This window comes from Chroicocephalus ridibundus, chromosome 2, assembly GCF_963924245.1.
Source record: "Chroicocephalus ridibundus chromosome 2, bChrRid1.1, whole genome shotgun sequence".
NCBI classification, from domain to species: domain Eukaryota; kingdom Metazoa; phylum Chordata; class Aves; order Charadriiformes; family Laridae; genus Chroicocephalus; species Chroicocephalus ridibundus.
In genome coordinates this window covers 26,352,035-26,366,866 of record NC_086285.1, presented here as the reverse complement: position 1 = coordinate 26,366,866, position 14,832 = coordinate 26,352,035, and the positions used below count along the sequence as shown (strand labels likewise).

The following is a 14,832-nucleotide window of genomic DNA, read 5'->3' as shown; positions in this document are numbered from 1 at the left end:
TAACGTATGATAAAAATTCCCTTTGTTGTGCCTGTATGTGTGTATTTACGTACGAGCCGCCGGTGTCGCCAAGCGGCACGGCCAGCCGGGCCCGCCCGCGTTGCCACGGCGGCGGCGGCGGCGGGGGGGAAGCGGGCTGGCCGCCGCCATGAGCCGGAGGAGGCTGCAGCAGCTGGTGGACTCGCTGGGCCGATCCGCCAGGCACTGTGAGTCCTTCCCCCGGCCCGGGGCTGCGGCAGCCCTGCCGCCGCCGCCGGAGGGGCGTTCGGGGCTGCCGACCGCCTCTGCTGTCCCTGTGGCCGCCCCGTGGCTCTGTTCAGCACCCACCGCCAAGGGGGGCCCTTCCCACCACTCCCTCAGGAACGGCGGGTGGGGGGCGGAGGGCTGTGGGGGCGTCTGTTTAACGGTTAATGCCTGGGAGGTCTGGGCCCTGTCTCTTCCCTGTGCCTGTCACGTATTTTTACCAAGTTAAGTTATAAAATATGTTCGCTTGTGTTTCAACTGGGCAGTTAATAAAAACGAAGTGGAATGTCTGATCAAGCTCTTCAACACGCTGGTGGCTGACTCCAACAACCGCTTTGCCACAGTCGGCTTCGACCGTAACGTGTTCAGAGACACGCTGCACAGCGCCTTTGGCATGACGGATGACGTGCTCATGGACAGAGGTGAGACTGGTGGGGCTAAAAAAGATGTAAGGTTTTTAGTTATATGTTGTTGACCTGAGGAGCATGCCTAGACAAAGTAGTGCCATCTCATTCCCATAAGGACAGCAAAGGAAGAGATATGCTCAGGAGGTGCCGAGTAAAGGGTATCAGAATCACAGAATGGTAGAGTTGGAAGGGACCTCTGGAGATCATCTAGTCCAACCCCCCTGCCAGAGCAGGGTCACCTAGAGCAGGTTGCACAGGAACGCGTCCAGGCGGGTTTTGAACGTCTCCAGAGTTGGAGACTCCGCCACCTCTCTGGGCAGCCTCTTCCAGGGCTCTGCCACCCTCAAAGGAAAGAAGTTCCTTCTCATGTTTAGGTGGAACTTCCTATGCTCAAGTTTGTGCCCATTACCTCTTGTCCTGTCCCCGGGCACCACTGAAAAGAGCCTGGCCCCATCCTCCTGACACCCGCCCTTTAAGTATTTATAAGCGTTTATAAGATCCCCCCTCAGCCATCTTTTTTCCAGACTGAAGAGACCCAAATCCAATATCTGACATAATCTTTATTTCCTTTATGCAGAATAGTTTTCCTTTAGTTCAGGATAGCTCATGCTCTTGTATGAGGGAGACCAGCCAGCAAGGCAGTTGTAGTGTATCCTGTGGGTTTCTGTCCCTGTCCCTGTAGTGTGGTGAAGGAAGAGGGCAGCATGGTGCCACTTCTCTCTTTTCTCCGGTGGTTTCACCGGGAGCTGCAGCCACCGCCGGTGGTGGACAGCTCTGCCCCAGGCTTGGAGATCCCAGAAAGGCATTCTGTTAGAGTAGGTAACTTCTGGAATAGAGGTGCTGTGAGCACCGCTGAAGGGACTAGGCAGACAGTACAGGGAGATGGGTGTAACAAGCCATATAACCCCTTGAAAATACAGTGGTTTCATGGATTTGTAACACAAGGGCCCCATTTGCAGTTGCTGTGAAAGTTGCATGAATGATCTCTAATGTACAGGTGTCTAGAGGAGAATGTGAAGGAGGCGTGAGTCTGCTGTTCTTTTCAGTCTCAGGCTGCCAAGAGCCACACCTTAGTACAACTTTCTCCTGTTCTCTAGTAGAAGGGGTATTTAAATGCCATAAAACAAGAACTTACTGCCATTTTATGCGAAAAGTCAAGTGTGGCTTAGAAAATACTTTACATGGATACATACTTAAAAATTTTTTTAATACTTACATACAAGGGGCCTGATTTCAGTTTGCAAAAGAAGCCTATTGTTTTCCAATTCCAGACCTCTTGGCTCTGCATGTAAAGGTGTTCCTATAGCAAACTTACTAATTAACATTCTAAAATACGAATTAGAGATTAGTTGATGCATTGAATTGTATCTTGGATTTGAAGTACTATATGACAAGCTGTATGAATAGTGAAGCTGCAAGATTGAAAGTTTCTTCAGGGAAGGGAGAAGAAAAAAAAAGATCTTGGTACATGAAAGACAGGAGAAGGTTCTTTTTCTTTGTACGTGTTGTTTCTGGGATTACTTTCTCCAAGATTTTCTGAAACAAAACCTAGTAATAAAAATCCTCTTCTACATGCAATTATGCCTTAGTGTAAGGGATACTGGTTTATTTGGATTACGTCTGTACGGAAGCATACTTCTATAGTTGTTTAAGTCAGGAAAGCAATGACTCAAACAAAATGTCTTATCCCAGCAGGATTCTGGAGTAGAAGATAAGTAAACTGAGGGGCAAAATCCCCTTCATTGTTACGGCTTAGAAAGATTCAAGAAGGGTAATTATAGCTTGATGAAAGCAGAGAAATATTTTTAGAAAAAAGATGTGTTTATATTTTCATTGAATTTAAGAAAATATTATTTTGTTTGTGTTTCCCTATTATATACATTTTAAATGTATCTAATACACTTACCAGTGTTCCGCACTTTTGATAAAGACAACGATAGCTGCATCAGTGTGGTGGAATGGGTGGAAGGCTTATCAGTATTTCTTCGGGGGACACTGGAAGAAAGGATTAAATGTAAGGTTGATCTGTATGTTAGTATTTAGTAGTAATCATTGAATCCATGACTATTACATTACATGTTACTTTTATTATAATTCAGTAGTTACTCTTATAAAGTATTTGGTAGTTGAAGAGTTTTCTTCTGTATAGTTTAACGCAATGAAACGTGAGTTTTGAAATAGCTTCTTTGAGACAGAGGTTTTTCTGTGTAAACTGCCATTATCATAGCTGTCACTTTATGTTGTTGCTGACAAAAACTAGCATTTGAACTGAAGCTTGTTCTACAGTATACCGTTTTGGCAGAATATATGTTTTTGTATTCACACACAAAATTAGAAAGAAGCAGATGTAGCTCAAGGGTGGTTTTGGCTAAATAACACAGTCTCAAGCCAACCAAGACCTGTACCAGTATTCAGTTACTGGCACAATGGGGACACAGCAGCAGTTGCATTAATTCTGGCAGTTCTTCAGCCTGGAAGCATTGATGGAAAAACTGAGTCTGTCTGTAAGATGGTCATGAGAACCTCCACAGTAAGGATGGAGAAAGATAGGGGAGACAAAATAGCAAGAAGCCTAGAATTTTAGGAGGAAGGAAAAAAAAATAGGGGATGTAGGGAAAAGTGTAATAGAAAAAGGAGAATGACAGCAAGTTGTTTCCGTAGTTCCCAGGTTGCAGCATCAGCCATCCCGAATGCACTATGCAAATTCATCTGGAAGGTGACCTGGGATGTCACAGCACTAGGATGTGTGCCCAGGATGTAATTCAGTATGTCAGTACAACTGCAAGCAATAAAATATGCAGCCCTACCGTAAGCACAATAGGATGTACTAGTGCATAATGATATACAGTGTTACATGTCATAATTCTGTGCCAGTATAGTTTTCCACTGTAGGTTTAGTCTTTGTCAGGAAAAAAAACTCTTGCGTTCCAAAATTGAAGAGGGTTTTTTTGTCTTGTCTGTTTGTTTGTTTGTTTAAATAACTTTTGTGAAGGATAGTAAATTTTAGTATGGTCGTATATTTCTGATTCTAGGGAGGTAGAAGCAATTAGAAGATAAATGAGGCAGATACTCAAAATACTCTGTTACAGAGATTTCCTCTTTGCATTAAGGGATACTTCAGTTCTCTTTTCCACACTAGTACAGCTGCTTCTTCTTTTTTCTTTACTTTTCTAACTCAGCTTCTGAAATAACTAGGATGTGTTTTGTAGGTGCAAAGCCTTTCTGATATAGACAGCTGGTCCCCGCCTTGGGAAATTGGCTTCTAAACCAGAACCTCATTTATATTCTAAACTGACACTTTCAGACAAGTTAAGATCTGTAAGTTACTATGGTTTCTGTGAACTGAAGCTAATTCATTTGAGCAGAAATAGATTTTAGCTGTGAAGGGTAAATAGATAATAATTGACTAGTATACATATCAAAATGTGACACATACTTCATATATAAATATTACATATGGTAAATGTGGCTCAATAATTATGCTGTACAACATACAAGTCACCTTTTTTGTCTATAGGTGACAGCTTTAATAGTGTGTGATATACTTTATATGAACCTTAAATTCATTTATCTTTCAAAAAGACTGTTTTGAGGTTTACGACCTGAATGGTGATGGATACATTTCAAGAGAGGAAATGTTTCAAATGCTGAAAAACAGCCTTCTCAAACAACCATCAGAAGAAGATCCTGATGAGGGAATTAAGGACTTGGTAGACATAGCACTGAAGAAAATGGCAAGTACTTACTCATTGTGATAGTTGAGTGTCTTTCAGATATTAATTAACTGAACCTCAGAACATTGCTGTGTGGTAACTAAATACTGTGACTGCTTTACAGCAGGATTCTGAGCCACAAGAGTTAGTTACATACTTGAAATAAACAGGTCTCCAAAGGAAAGCCAGAAATAGAATCCAGATCTAATGAGTCCCAGTCCAGTATCCTCACATGAAGCTGTTAATTTATTATGTGAATGCATTATAAACTTTGTGTATAAATTAGTATGTGTATGTGCGCATGCCCGGTAAAAAGTGGAAAATTCAAAAGCGTAATCTGCATTTATTTCAGTGTTAGGCATCTGCAGTAGCTTTATTATTAAGCACATTTGTGTTTTATCAATTGATCGTGAAATATCTTTATGGAATGTATATATTCTATTAGAATAGTAACCTCAAGGTTATCAATGTAAAACTTGTCTTACCATGATTAATCTAGGATATCGAGATCAGCCAGGGACTGTTTCAACGTTTTAATCAAATCAAGAAATAAAATCTCCCCACCTGTGGTGGTGGTCAAAAGTTTCACTTAAAACCAGGTTTTGAATCCAAACTGCTTTTATTTAACTTCGTGTTTTCTATTTCTCAAACCCACCCCTTTGGCACAACCTCAGCTGAAAGGTCCATCTTACCTTTAGTTCTTGACAGTGCTGAGTCTAGTTTCACGTGGCAAGCAAGCTATGACTCAGTAATTTATTAATCTTTGGAGCACCTACATGATTAGCTTCCCTGCAGGCTGCATCCAAAATGAATACCCTTATGTCTGGGCAGTTGATAAGTGGGCTGTGCTAGTCAAGCACAAGCAGTATCCTCTAGACATAATGAAATCTTCATATACATAAGAACATATATAAACTAATCCTGTGCATAATCCTGTTACATAAGAATTTAAAAAGCTCTGATACTTGGTTTAAGAATGTCCAGACCTGATTTGGCTGCTGCGCAGTTGTGTGAGTAGGATATGGCTGATTGCTGCCCATGTCAAATAACTAAGCAAGTAATTATTACCTATCCAAAAATGCATTTGTGGAGTCCATCACTCAAAGAAGGAAAAACTACTCTTTGAGCAATTGCCTGTACGTACAATTGCATTGTGACTAAGCATACATCCAGTCCCATAATAAGCATTTTCATACTTAAAAGTATTTGCAGTGAACATGCTCATGTCCTGCTCTCCCCTGTGCTGAGGAGTGTAAAAGGTAGAGCGCACCTGGCCACTTCTGTTTCTCATAAGCATCCAGTGGCAGCTTTTCTGTTCAGGAATCTCTCTGTCTACATAGCTCTTTGCCTCTGCTTTTCTGGCCATTGGAACCAGTGCTCCCTCCGTGTTTACCAGCTGTGATGGTTCTGTGGCTTGATCTTCAAAAATTTTGATTTGGCCCAGTGCCTTGAACACTTGTCATATCCACTCATGTATCTTCACTGAAAGCCTTTACTTTATGTGGTTTAAAGTACTTGCACTCATTGTAGTCTTCGGTGGTAGTTTAAGCTGCCATGTAGAAACAGGAGGTTTTCTAATTGCAGAAATACTAAAAACACAAGGATGCTTTTTCCACCCCCAGAGGAATATTTTGCTGTGCTGAGATTCTGCAGTACAGAAGAAGTGGGCTGGCATCAGCGTACTCCACCATGTGCTTCTGGGTGCTGTATGTGACAAAGACAGGGCAGAAGTATGCCTACTATAGAAACCACTAGGGTAAAGTATTTCCAGCCTCATGAATAGGGTGTAGGTACACCCATGATGTAAATACATATACAGAATATATCCTAACATTTTTTCCTACTTTTAAGTCACCTACCTTTAATTTATCTCAGTGCAGCTCTGCTTGAGATTTGTCTGTGCAAGTCTCAGATCAGCTTTCTCCCATGTTAAAAGTTTTCCCTTCTCTGGAATTCTGTTAACAAAGCCATATGAGATAGGTGAACTTGCTCCACCTTTTATGTCTTAGGTAGAGGCAAATGATACAGATCTTGTCCGAGCAGAGACTGATGGCCCAAAGAAAATTATTTTTGTATACACTCAAACTAAAAATAGAATCCATGTGTATAAAATGTCTGTTAAACAAAAAGACGGTCACTAAAAGTGATCATCCTTGCTGAAGAGTTCCGTTCCTTTTGTAGGACTATGATCATGATGGCAAGCTTTCTTTTATGGACTTTGAAAAAGCAGTCAAAGATGAAAATCTTCTCTTAGAAGCCTTTGGACCATGTTTGCCAGACCTAAAGGTACGTCAACTTTTGAGTTTAAAAAAAAAACAACAACATGCAAATATTTCTTGTACTATTGGTAAGGAGATGTACATATTATGATATTAATTGCCATTACATGGGGCCTGCTGAAGTCAACTGAGAAATGCTTCAGTTGTGGGATATGCGCATGCTGAGTTCATATCTACCTTTCACTGTACCAACATTTCCTTATACAGTCAAACACTGGTACCAGAGAATATAAGAACACGCTGTTACTCAATGTCTGTCCTGGGGCAGCAATATAATGAATGATCCTCAGTCAGCACCCTCTGAGATTAAGAAAATGAGACCGTTCTCCTGAATTGGATTCCTGGAGAGCTTTCAGATAAACAACTTTTATTTTTCTTTCTTCAGTGCCACTGGCAACGGTGCCATCGCCTCACTTACTTATAGCCTCTTTTCAGAGAGGCTGGTAACTTTCTGAAAAGAAAATACCTTGAGAGTGTTCTTCATCTCAGAGTGTGGCACTGCTGTTTTGTACTTATATCTAACTGTGCTTTATTTATTCTTATTTATTATTTTATACATCTAATTCAATTCAGATTTTTTTTTTTAGAAGATGGTAATTTACAACATGCTAATTTCCTCAGCATTAAGTTAAACTGTGGAGAGTGTTTCTGCTCTACAATAAAGAGTAATTTTTTTCCTAATCCAATAATTATTCTATTTCAATTGCATGTCATTTTCAAATACTGAAAATTATGCCTTCATAGAGATGGAAAAACAAAATTTTGATTTTTGAATAGTGATTCCTAGAAACAGAAAAGTTCTGTAAGACTGCTGAGAACACAGCAAGTTTTCATTTCCTGGAAATCCACAGTTCTGCCAGCTCACCTACCTGCTGGGCTGGAGGACAGGAAGAAAGGGTCTTGCAGCCATGATTGCAGGCCCTATGATATCACATCAGCTGCAAAGCAGCTGTTCCCAAATTGCCAGACTTCTCCTGGCAGCATTTAAAAGTCAAAAGACTTTTAAGGGTTTGGGAAAACCCAGGTAAGTAAGTAAATACTCTGTTTTTTACACCAGTGAAAAGGTTTTAAAAAGTTCTGAACTGAATTAACATTCACTGATCAGCATAGAAAAATGACTTGTCAGCGTTGGTGATAAAGCAGGTATGCAATTCAGGCTAATCATGGCAAGAGATGCAAAACTCAGCTTGTTTCTTGCTTTGTGCCCTCTGTTCTGTACCCTACCAAACTTGTTGCCTTTTTACTAGGTCTCTAGTTTCACTGTTAAAAGACAACTCTATTTACATGTCCTTTCAAGCCCTAAAAGCAATAAAGAAATTTCAGCTATGAGCTTTACGTGAAGAAACCCCATAACTTACTAGATTTCCCAGTGAGATTATGTTAGGGAATTTTAATTGTACCCCTTGACATAAATTAAACACTCATTTGCACTTAAATACATTTTTAAAAAATGTAATGAACAACTTATTGCATAGAGTCCTACCACCATAGGTGGTTCCACAAGGAGTCTGCCAAGATGTGCCACGAGCTGATCCCCTATATACGCTTCCACCAGCACCCGTCCTGTGAGGGTCAGCAAGGGGCACCTGAGCCCAGTGCTGGGGCCATCCTCCCCAGTGCCAGTTCTGCTGCCCAAAGGTGGCCCCTGAGCACTCCCACTCTAGGATTGTTACAGCACAATGCTACAGGTTTTTATCTTGTCACCAAAGGAAATTTCACTCCTTTACATTAAGTCATCCAAGTCTCTGGCATTCCTGCTTCCAGCCAGTATAACTCATTCTGCAGCTGGGCTTTCTTGCCCTCCATGCCAGAGCGTTCCTTGGTCACACATTAGCACTGCTGAGCAGTTAAAATTTGAATTTCCCCTTCAGTTGTTATAAACTTATAATATAAAACTATATATATAAATATCGTTGTCTCTTGGTGATGACATCATTAATGCGATAGAATTTACCTTTTCTAAGCTAAAAACAAAGAGAAAGGCTCTGCTTACACACATCAGTTTAGCATCTTTTTCAATTAAATTAAAAACCTTTAGTTTATTGAAAATTAAGTTAGTTTGTTTGTTTTTTTAAACAGAGCAGCATGGCCTTTGAACAGAAAACCTTCCGTGAAACTCGTAAACTGTAACTCCAAGTGGAATACTATTGTAAGAGGTTTTTTCTTCACTACTCTTCATGGTATAGTAAAAATAGAAGCAACTTGAAAATATTACTAAGTTTCACTATTCGTTTACTGCAAAAGCTACTGAATAAATAGAATTTATTTCATTCACTTTATATAAATACAGTTCTTCAATGTGTTATGTTATACTATGAGGTACACAGGACAAGACTGCTACAATAACATATTATAGTGTTTGTTCATGCCAAGAAACAAATTGATACAATTTTTAACAGGGAGTTGCTTGGAAATACAGTATAAAAAAAAGTTTTATTTTTAACATAAAAAAATATATTTTTTTAAACTATATCCTTTAAAAAAAAAAAAAAGGACTGTTGGAAGATGCTGCCAGCAGTATCTATATTCTTCTTCTCTGCTTTACAAGTGGTTTGGCTGAGCTACTCTCTGGCTTTTCCACGGATGTTCTTGAAACAGAATCTGCTACCTAAATTGGGGGGGAAAAAAAAAATCTTAGTAAACTGTAACCACTCCCTTGTTAAACTAGTTCTAGAGTAAGGCCGTATCTCCCACATCTGAGTATTGGGAGGGATGTATTACTATAATCACACTTGTATTTAGTTTTCCTGCAGAAAAAGGGGAAAAAAAATGTAACACCAAAGATAGCATTGAACACAAGAGGTGAAACTGAAAAAAACCAGAAGTGTTAGCAGTACCATTTTTGTATTTTAACCACACAAACTGATTTCAGATACTCAAGTGATAGCGTTACATATCTTATCACCCCTCTCCCTACTAGAGGTGTTTTCAAAGTATGGTTTAGTGTGCTTTTTAGACTCAGGTGTTCTAAGAAGAGAAAGGAAGGGAAAGGAAAGGAAAAACATGTGTTTTGACAAATATTTTAAAAATCTATTTAATGTAAAGGGTGCTTATTTATCAATTTGACTGGAGTTAAGCTCTTTCAAATCAATCTAATTGGTCATAGTCAAGGAAGCTTTTCATACCTTAATTTAAATAGAAAGTTGTATCAGGAGTTAATTGATTAATATCCTCCATAAAAGGTTATATAGCTTAAGACATGCTTCTCAGCATAGCATTTGTGGTTCTGTATATCTTTTAATGCCATGAGTAGCATTGGAGCAAAATTACATGCAACTCTGACTTTATTTTTCGCTCCCTTTCAATCAGAAACCAGTTAGAAGTACCACACTGGAGTCGGCAGGACTACCTCCAAAGTTATGACTCCCCACGTGGATAAAAAGTGTAGTTTACTAAAAATCATTTAGGACCACGCAGTGGCATTTATACTTTCTGAAATGTAATGTAAGAGGTATGGAGTAGAATGGCCTACAATATTCTGCATTATGAAAGAATTAAGAAGTAAGAACACTAGCTTTAAGTGTCAAACAAACTGATAATACTGAATAAATGTTGAATTAAGTTTTCATAGGGTTTCTGGTTTTATGGATAACAAGCACATAATATATACGTTTGAAAATGAAAATATCAGAACTTTTCAGAATCCGTACCTCTTTCAGCTTATTTCGAATTAATGTAGCTGACGTATTCAAAGAATCATCATCCATATCCACTTTAGGTATTTCTGGTAGCTGTGGACCAATAATGACTTCAGTATTATCTGCACTTGTTCCAATGAGGGAAAACTTGTTACCTTCTTCTCTTTTCCTCTTACGTTCTTGCAGGTGAGTTGTACGAGGCATAAACCTATCAAGTCCGTTATCAATTGGAACTGTTCTTTGCTGCATTAAAGGAGTTGGAGGAGTGCGTCCTCCCATCTGGACACTTAGAGTTAGGGATGTGCTTTGACCAAAGTACCTTGAAGTTTCAGCAGAATTGTTACCGTGGGGAAGTGTCAATAGGCTCTGATAATGATTCCCAGATGGATGCCCTATGGTGTGGGATACCCCGTGAGAACTTGTAAAGCAGGATGGATCCCAGTTACCAGCTGCACACAGTCCTGATGCATTCCGTGGACAATCACGCTCGGAGTTCTTTGAGACGGTCTTCTTAGGGCCCTCTACTTTCTTCAACACAAAGCAATCTTTAAAACAACAGAAAAGTAGCTTCACTATTTTATGTCATTATTAGTTCTAACACATAAAAAATAACATTTAATACAATTACAGAAGCAATACAGTCATGTTTCATTCCCAGCCACCTTTCTGTGATTCTTTTTTCCCAAGTGGCACCTTTCAAATTAAAGTTTTCCACCCTGCTCCCTCTGCTGGTATGTGAGGAATGCCTGAGCAGAAGTACTTCAGCAGTTTTGAGAACATAAAAACATTTCTAGTGTTGCAAATGAGTGATTCTTACTTCCAGTTATGATTTCAAGGATAGGCTGCCTTGCAACAAAAAAAAAAAAAAAAAAAAAAAAAAAAATCAGTGATTTTACTCCCTTTAAATATCCTCATGCAATGACTAATGATATCAAAGTACATAAGCACAAGAAAGGAGAAGTCTGTGCTGGACCATTTGCTTATTTCTCTGCTTGCCCAGCCTTCAGTGCTGCCTGGGAACTCTGCAGCCCAGCAGCCTTTGTAAAGCCAGTCCATTCTTAGCATTCCTCCAGTGCCACTATGTATGCGGCAGAAATTCTTTGTTGAAGGTTCTGGTGTAGTCACCTTCCTTACAAACTGACCCTTTGGGCATGCCTGAATAAGATGGAACAAGGCTGAAAAGATGATCCCAAATTTCCTGCCCGTGCTTGAAAATTCTGCTGAAGTTTTGAAAAGAACACAAAAGGGGAAGGAAATACTTCATTATTAAAGCTTACATCTTTGTTTTAGTCTTAACCAAAAGTGAAAAGTTGCTTTGAAAAGGATACAGCCCTCTGAATACTGAAAGACGTCTCCATTCTGCTGCAAACATACTTCAAATGCATCTTTAAAACAGCAAGATACTGAGCATTTTCTTTAATGGGCACTTTAACCAAAGCCCCACCCACCACTGAAGTGAGGTGTGAAGATTCTATAGAAAATTTATTTACAAACCTCTTTGATTTGTTGCTTTCGCTATATACTTTCTTCTGTCCTGCAACTTCTCCCTAGTTTCTTGGACTGTTTCAAATTCTGGAGCATAGCACACGTGCAGCAAACTACCAAAGAAACTTCGTTCGTCCATTTTTTTCTTGGCCACCCTGAAGGGAATTAAATTGTATTGGCAAAACTCAGGATTTTACTTCAACTCTTTAGAATCTCAACAGCTTGTAAATAAAGAAGGTGTAAAAGATTAATACAGCAAGAGGGGGGTACGGCCCTGTCCAATACCTTGCACATTGCAGTTTTTGGAATTTTATAAGATAAACTTCAGTAAATTGCTCTGCTGGATATTCATCTAGAGCATGATACTCTTCGATGGCACCGTATAATGCAAATTGTTCAACTAATTCCTTCATAACGCCTAATGCAGGAACGCCTTGTATTAGTAAATAACGAGATTCCAAGTTGATAGTATAAACCTGAAAAAAGAAAAAAGAATGGAATACATTAAAACACTCAAATCCCTCTGTATTCTATTTTGGCTTTGGACTCTTGCAGGAGCCTTAAGCGCACAGTTAATCTGGGACCTTTTCATCACTGAGCGGGAACTGAACTCAAGCTTCTTACTCAAAGTAGAACACAAATTAGAGTTGACTCTTCTCCACCAGGCCAGAGTACCGCCATTTGCTGAGTAAAATCTTTAGGTTTCTGGCCAATTTCCTTGCAAGACTGATTAGTAACCAGTTAATATGAGGCACTATCAAAAATAAAAACACTGTAAAACCTGTCTTGTTCACAGGTAGAGAGGCCACAGAGGTAAAACAGAGGGAGAAAAATAAAATTTAAAGAAGTACCACAATTCCCTGGGGCAGATCATGCATGCGCAAAGCTGCCTCCTTGCTACAGTGATCAAACAGTGTATGTTTTTAAGACAGACAGATACAAATAAGATGCTGAGAGGCAAGGTCTTCCCTCAGCAGGTTAAAAAAAACAAACAAACTACTCTTTTTCTGCTTTGTGTAATAAGTGATGCATAACATAGACTGTAGGGAAAGTTCTGTGACAGCTCACAGCATACAATAGGTAGCTAAACCATAAGATCAAAGGGAATTAATTCTGATTTTGTTAAAAAAAAAAAATCAAAACCAAACATTTAGATTGCATGAGCTACACATCCTTCTCAAAAAACAGCAAATGCAGGATAAAGAGGGAACCACTCAGGGAAACAGCTGTCAAACTGCCGCCATAACAGATACTCTCTGCAAATCCGTCACATAAACTGTTCTTGTGACAGCAGCTTACCACCTGCCTCCTTTCTCAAGCCAGACCTCGAAGGTGCCATTACAGCACACCCTGCGTTAACTGTACACAAAAAGCAAATTTGTGGAGAGGGAATCTTTATTAAGGAGTGTAGAGATAGGACAAAGGGTAATGGTTTTAAACTGAAAGAGTATAGATTTAGATTAAACATTAGGAGGAAATTCTTTACTGTGAGGGTGGTGAGGCACTGGAACACGTTGCCCAGGGAAGCTGTGGATGCCCCATCCCTGGAAGTGTTCAAGGCCAGGCTGGATGGGGCTTTGAGCAGCCTGGTCTAGTGGGCGGTGTCCCCGCCCAGATGACCTTTCAGATCCCGTCCAACTCTTAACTATGCTATGATTCTGTGATTTTAAATCCAGCATTTTTGCTGGCGTAATGAGACATTCCTGCTATGTAGTAGGTGAGGCCCATCACGCATGGTCTTCCTCATCTCCCTAGGGGCTGTCGGACACCAGAGTATGATCACAAGAGCAGCCTGGTGCACGCAAGTCCTTCCGAGTTTGTTCAGGGGCACTGGGTACCCAGTTGGGTTCCCGACTGTGTGCCCAACTGTCTGTCAGCCAGTAACAGCAAAATTCAGCTCCTTAACTTCCCTTGCGCTGCTCTTAATTTTTGTTTCTATGTTTTGCATAGAACGAGACTACTTGTGCTGTGTGCATTTTTAAGTGATTAACTTACAAAATACAACGTGGAAGTTACTAGATTTACCAGACTCAATGCCAGCTATGCCTCCCAGTATCCACTATCTGCTTTTTTGCATAAACAGGGTAACGTTTTACGGCTGCAAACCCTTACAAGCAGGGCCTCCACTGCACGATGCAGCTGCACGCTCTGGGCACACCAGAGCTCTGCCCCTGATGACGACTCCAGAAGGGGACCACAACACAACCATCAGGACAGTTTAGCTACTAAAGGATGTGAAACATCGCAATAAGACTCCTACAAGGAATAAAACCAAGTTCCCACTTTGACTTTGCAATCCAAATGAGCCAATTCCTCGCCGCTGACCGGTTGTTTTTTATAATAAAAAACAATTAGGATGTGACAGTTTCGCACAGGGAGCGCACTAAGCTCGCCTGAGCCCACGTCCCGATGCGCCTCACCAGCAAGGACAGAGGAAGAACCGGAAAACACCCGCAACGGGGACAAGCACTAATAACGGAGATGGAGCCGCAGGAGCCCAGGGAGCCCAGCTGGGGAGCGCCCTGCCCCCGACAAGCCGCAGCCAACAACCCCGCCCACCCAGGCGCTCCGGGGCCCCCCAGCTCGGGTCCCGCTTCAGCAGAGGCAGAGCCGCGCCGCGGCCCCGCCAGCAGCGCCCGGCCGCCGTCACGGGCGGATGCGGCCTCAAGCCTAGGCCCAGACCCAAGACCGGCCCCGGCCCCGGCCCCGGCCCCGGCCCCGGCCCCGGCCCTACCTTGACGGCGCGCGGCCTCCGCCCCTCACGGTACTTGGCGCGCGACTCGCAGACGCCCAGCTGCGCGTGGTGCCTGCAGGCATCGCCCAACCCGCTACTCCCGGTGCTGCTGCCAGCCGCCATCTTCTTCCCATCGCCCACCGCGCCCAGCACAGGCAGCTCTAGCTGCTTGCCGAAAGAACAGCCAATCAGACAATAGGCGGAACGCTTATTGGCTCCCACCGAGGCGGAAATCGACGGTGTCCTAAACCAGGCAGAAAGAGATGAATCCTTCGATAGAGAAGCCAATCGGAGGCGAGGGACGGGCATAGGCCGCGCCCGCATTGGCCGGCA

At 41.5% G+C, this 14,832-nt stretch overlaps 2 protein-coding genes across 5 annotated transcripts; one reads left to right on the top strand and one right to left on the bottom strand.

The window, feature by feature from the left end:
* The first annotated feature begins 127 nt into the window (after positions 1-127).
* CLXN (calaxin) lies at positions 128-10,579 on the top strand. Of its 3 annotated transcripts, none has more exons than XR_010069825.1 (7): positions 128-206; positions 510-665; positions 2,560-2,664; positions 4,233-4,384; positions 6,545-6,649; positions 8,722-8,822; positions 10,467-10,577. XR_010069825.1 is itself a non-coding variant. In XM_063324836.1 (7 exons), exons 1-6 carry the CDS (start codon positions 149-151, stop codon positions 8,770-8,772), a joined length of 627 nt encoding a protein of 208 aa, XP_063180906.1. In that variant the 5' UTR covers positions 128-148; the 3' UTR covers positions 8,773-8,791; positions 10,467-10,579. The 3 variants fall into 3 exon arrangements, 2 of the variants coding, with proteins under 2 accessions (XP_063180906.1, XP_063180905.1); XM_063324836.1 differs by having other exon boundaries at positions 8,722-8,791; positions 10,467-10,579; XM_063324835.1 differs by lacking the exon at positions 10,467-10,577 and having other exon boundaries at positions 6,545-8,782.
* On the bottom strand, positions 8,829-14,829 carry RBM48 (RNA binding motif protein 48). 2 transcript variants are annotated; one of them, XM_063324834.1, is made up of 5 exons: positions 14,500-14,829; positions 12,051-12,241; positions 11,775-11,920; positions 10,293-10,825; positions 8,829-9,250 (listed from the first exon to the last, which is right to left on the bottom strand). In XM_063324834.1, the coding sequence occupies exons 1-5, from the start codon at positions 14,821-14,823 to the stop codon at positions 9,164-9,166; spliced, it is 1,281 nt and encodes a 426-aa protein (XP_063180904.1). In that variant the 5' UTR covers positions 14,824-14,829; the 3' UTR covers positions 8,829-9,163. The 2 variants fall into 2 exon arrangements, with proteins under 2 accessions (XP_063180904.1, XP_063180903.1); XM_063324833.1 differs by lacking the exon at positions 8,829-9,250 and having other exon boundaries at positions 9,260-10,825.
* Positions 14,830-14,832: the final 3 nt, after the last annotated feature.

What these genes read in the sequence shown, in the direction of transcription:
- RBM48 (XM_063324833.1), bottom strand. Translation starts at nt 14,823, where the DNA reads ATGCGGGCGCGGCCTATGCCCGTCCCTCGCCTCCGATTGGCTTCTCTA. An exon ending in GGAGGCCGCGCGCCGTCAAG is followed by an intron (nt 12,242 to 14,499) that starts GTAGGGCCGGGG and finishes TTCTTTTTTCAG; the next exon opens with GTTTATACTATCAACTTGGA. An exon ending in GAAAGCAACAAATCAAAGAG is followed by an intron (nt 10,826 to 11,774) that starts GTTTGTAAATAA and finishes GTTGTTTTAAAG; the next exon opens with ATTGCTTTGTGTTGAAGAAA.
- CLXN (XM_063324835.1), top strand. Translation starts at nt 149, where the DNA reads ATGAGCCGGAGGAGGCTGCAGCAGCTGGTGGACTCGCTGGGCCGATCC. An exon ending in ACTGGAAGAAAGGATTAAAT is followed by an intron (nt 2,665 to 4,232) that starts GTAAGGTTGATC and finishes TCTTTCAAAAAG; the next exon opens with ACTGTTTTGAGGTTTACGAC. An exon ending in ACATAGCACTGAAGAAAATG is followed by an intron (nt 4,385 to 6,544) that starts GCAAGTACTTAC and finishes TTCCTTTTGTAG; the next exon opens with GACTATGATCATGATGGCAA.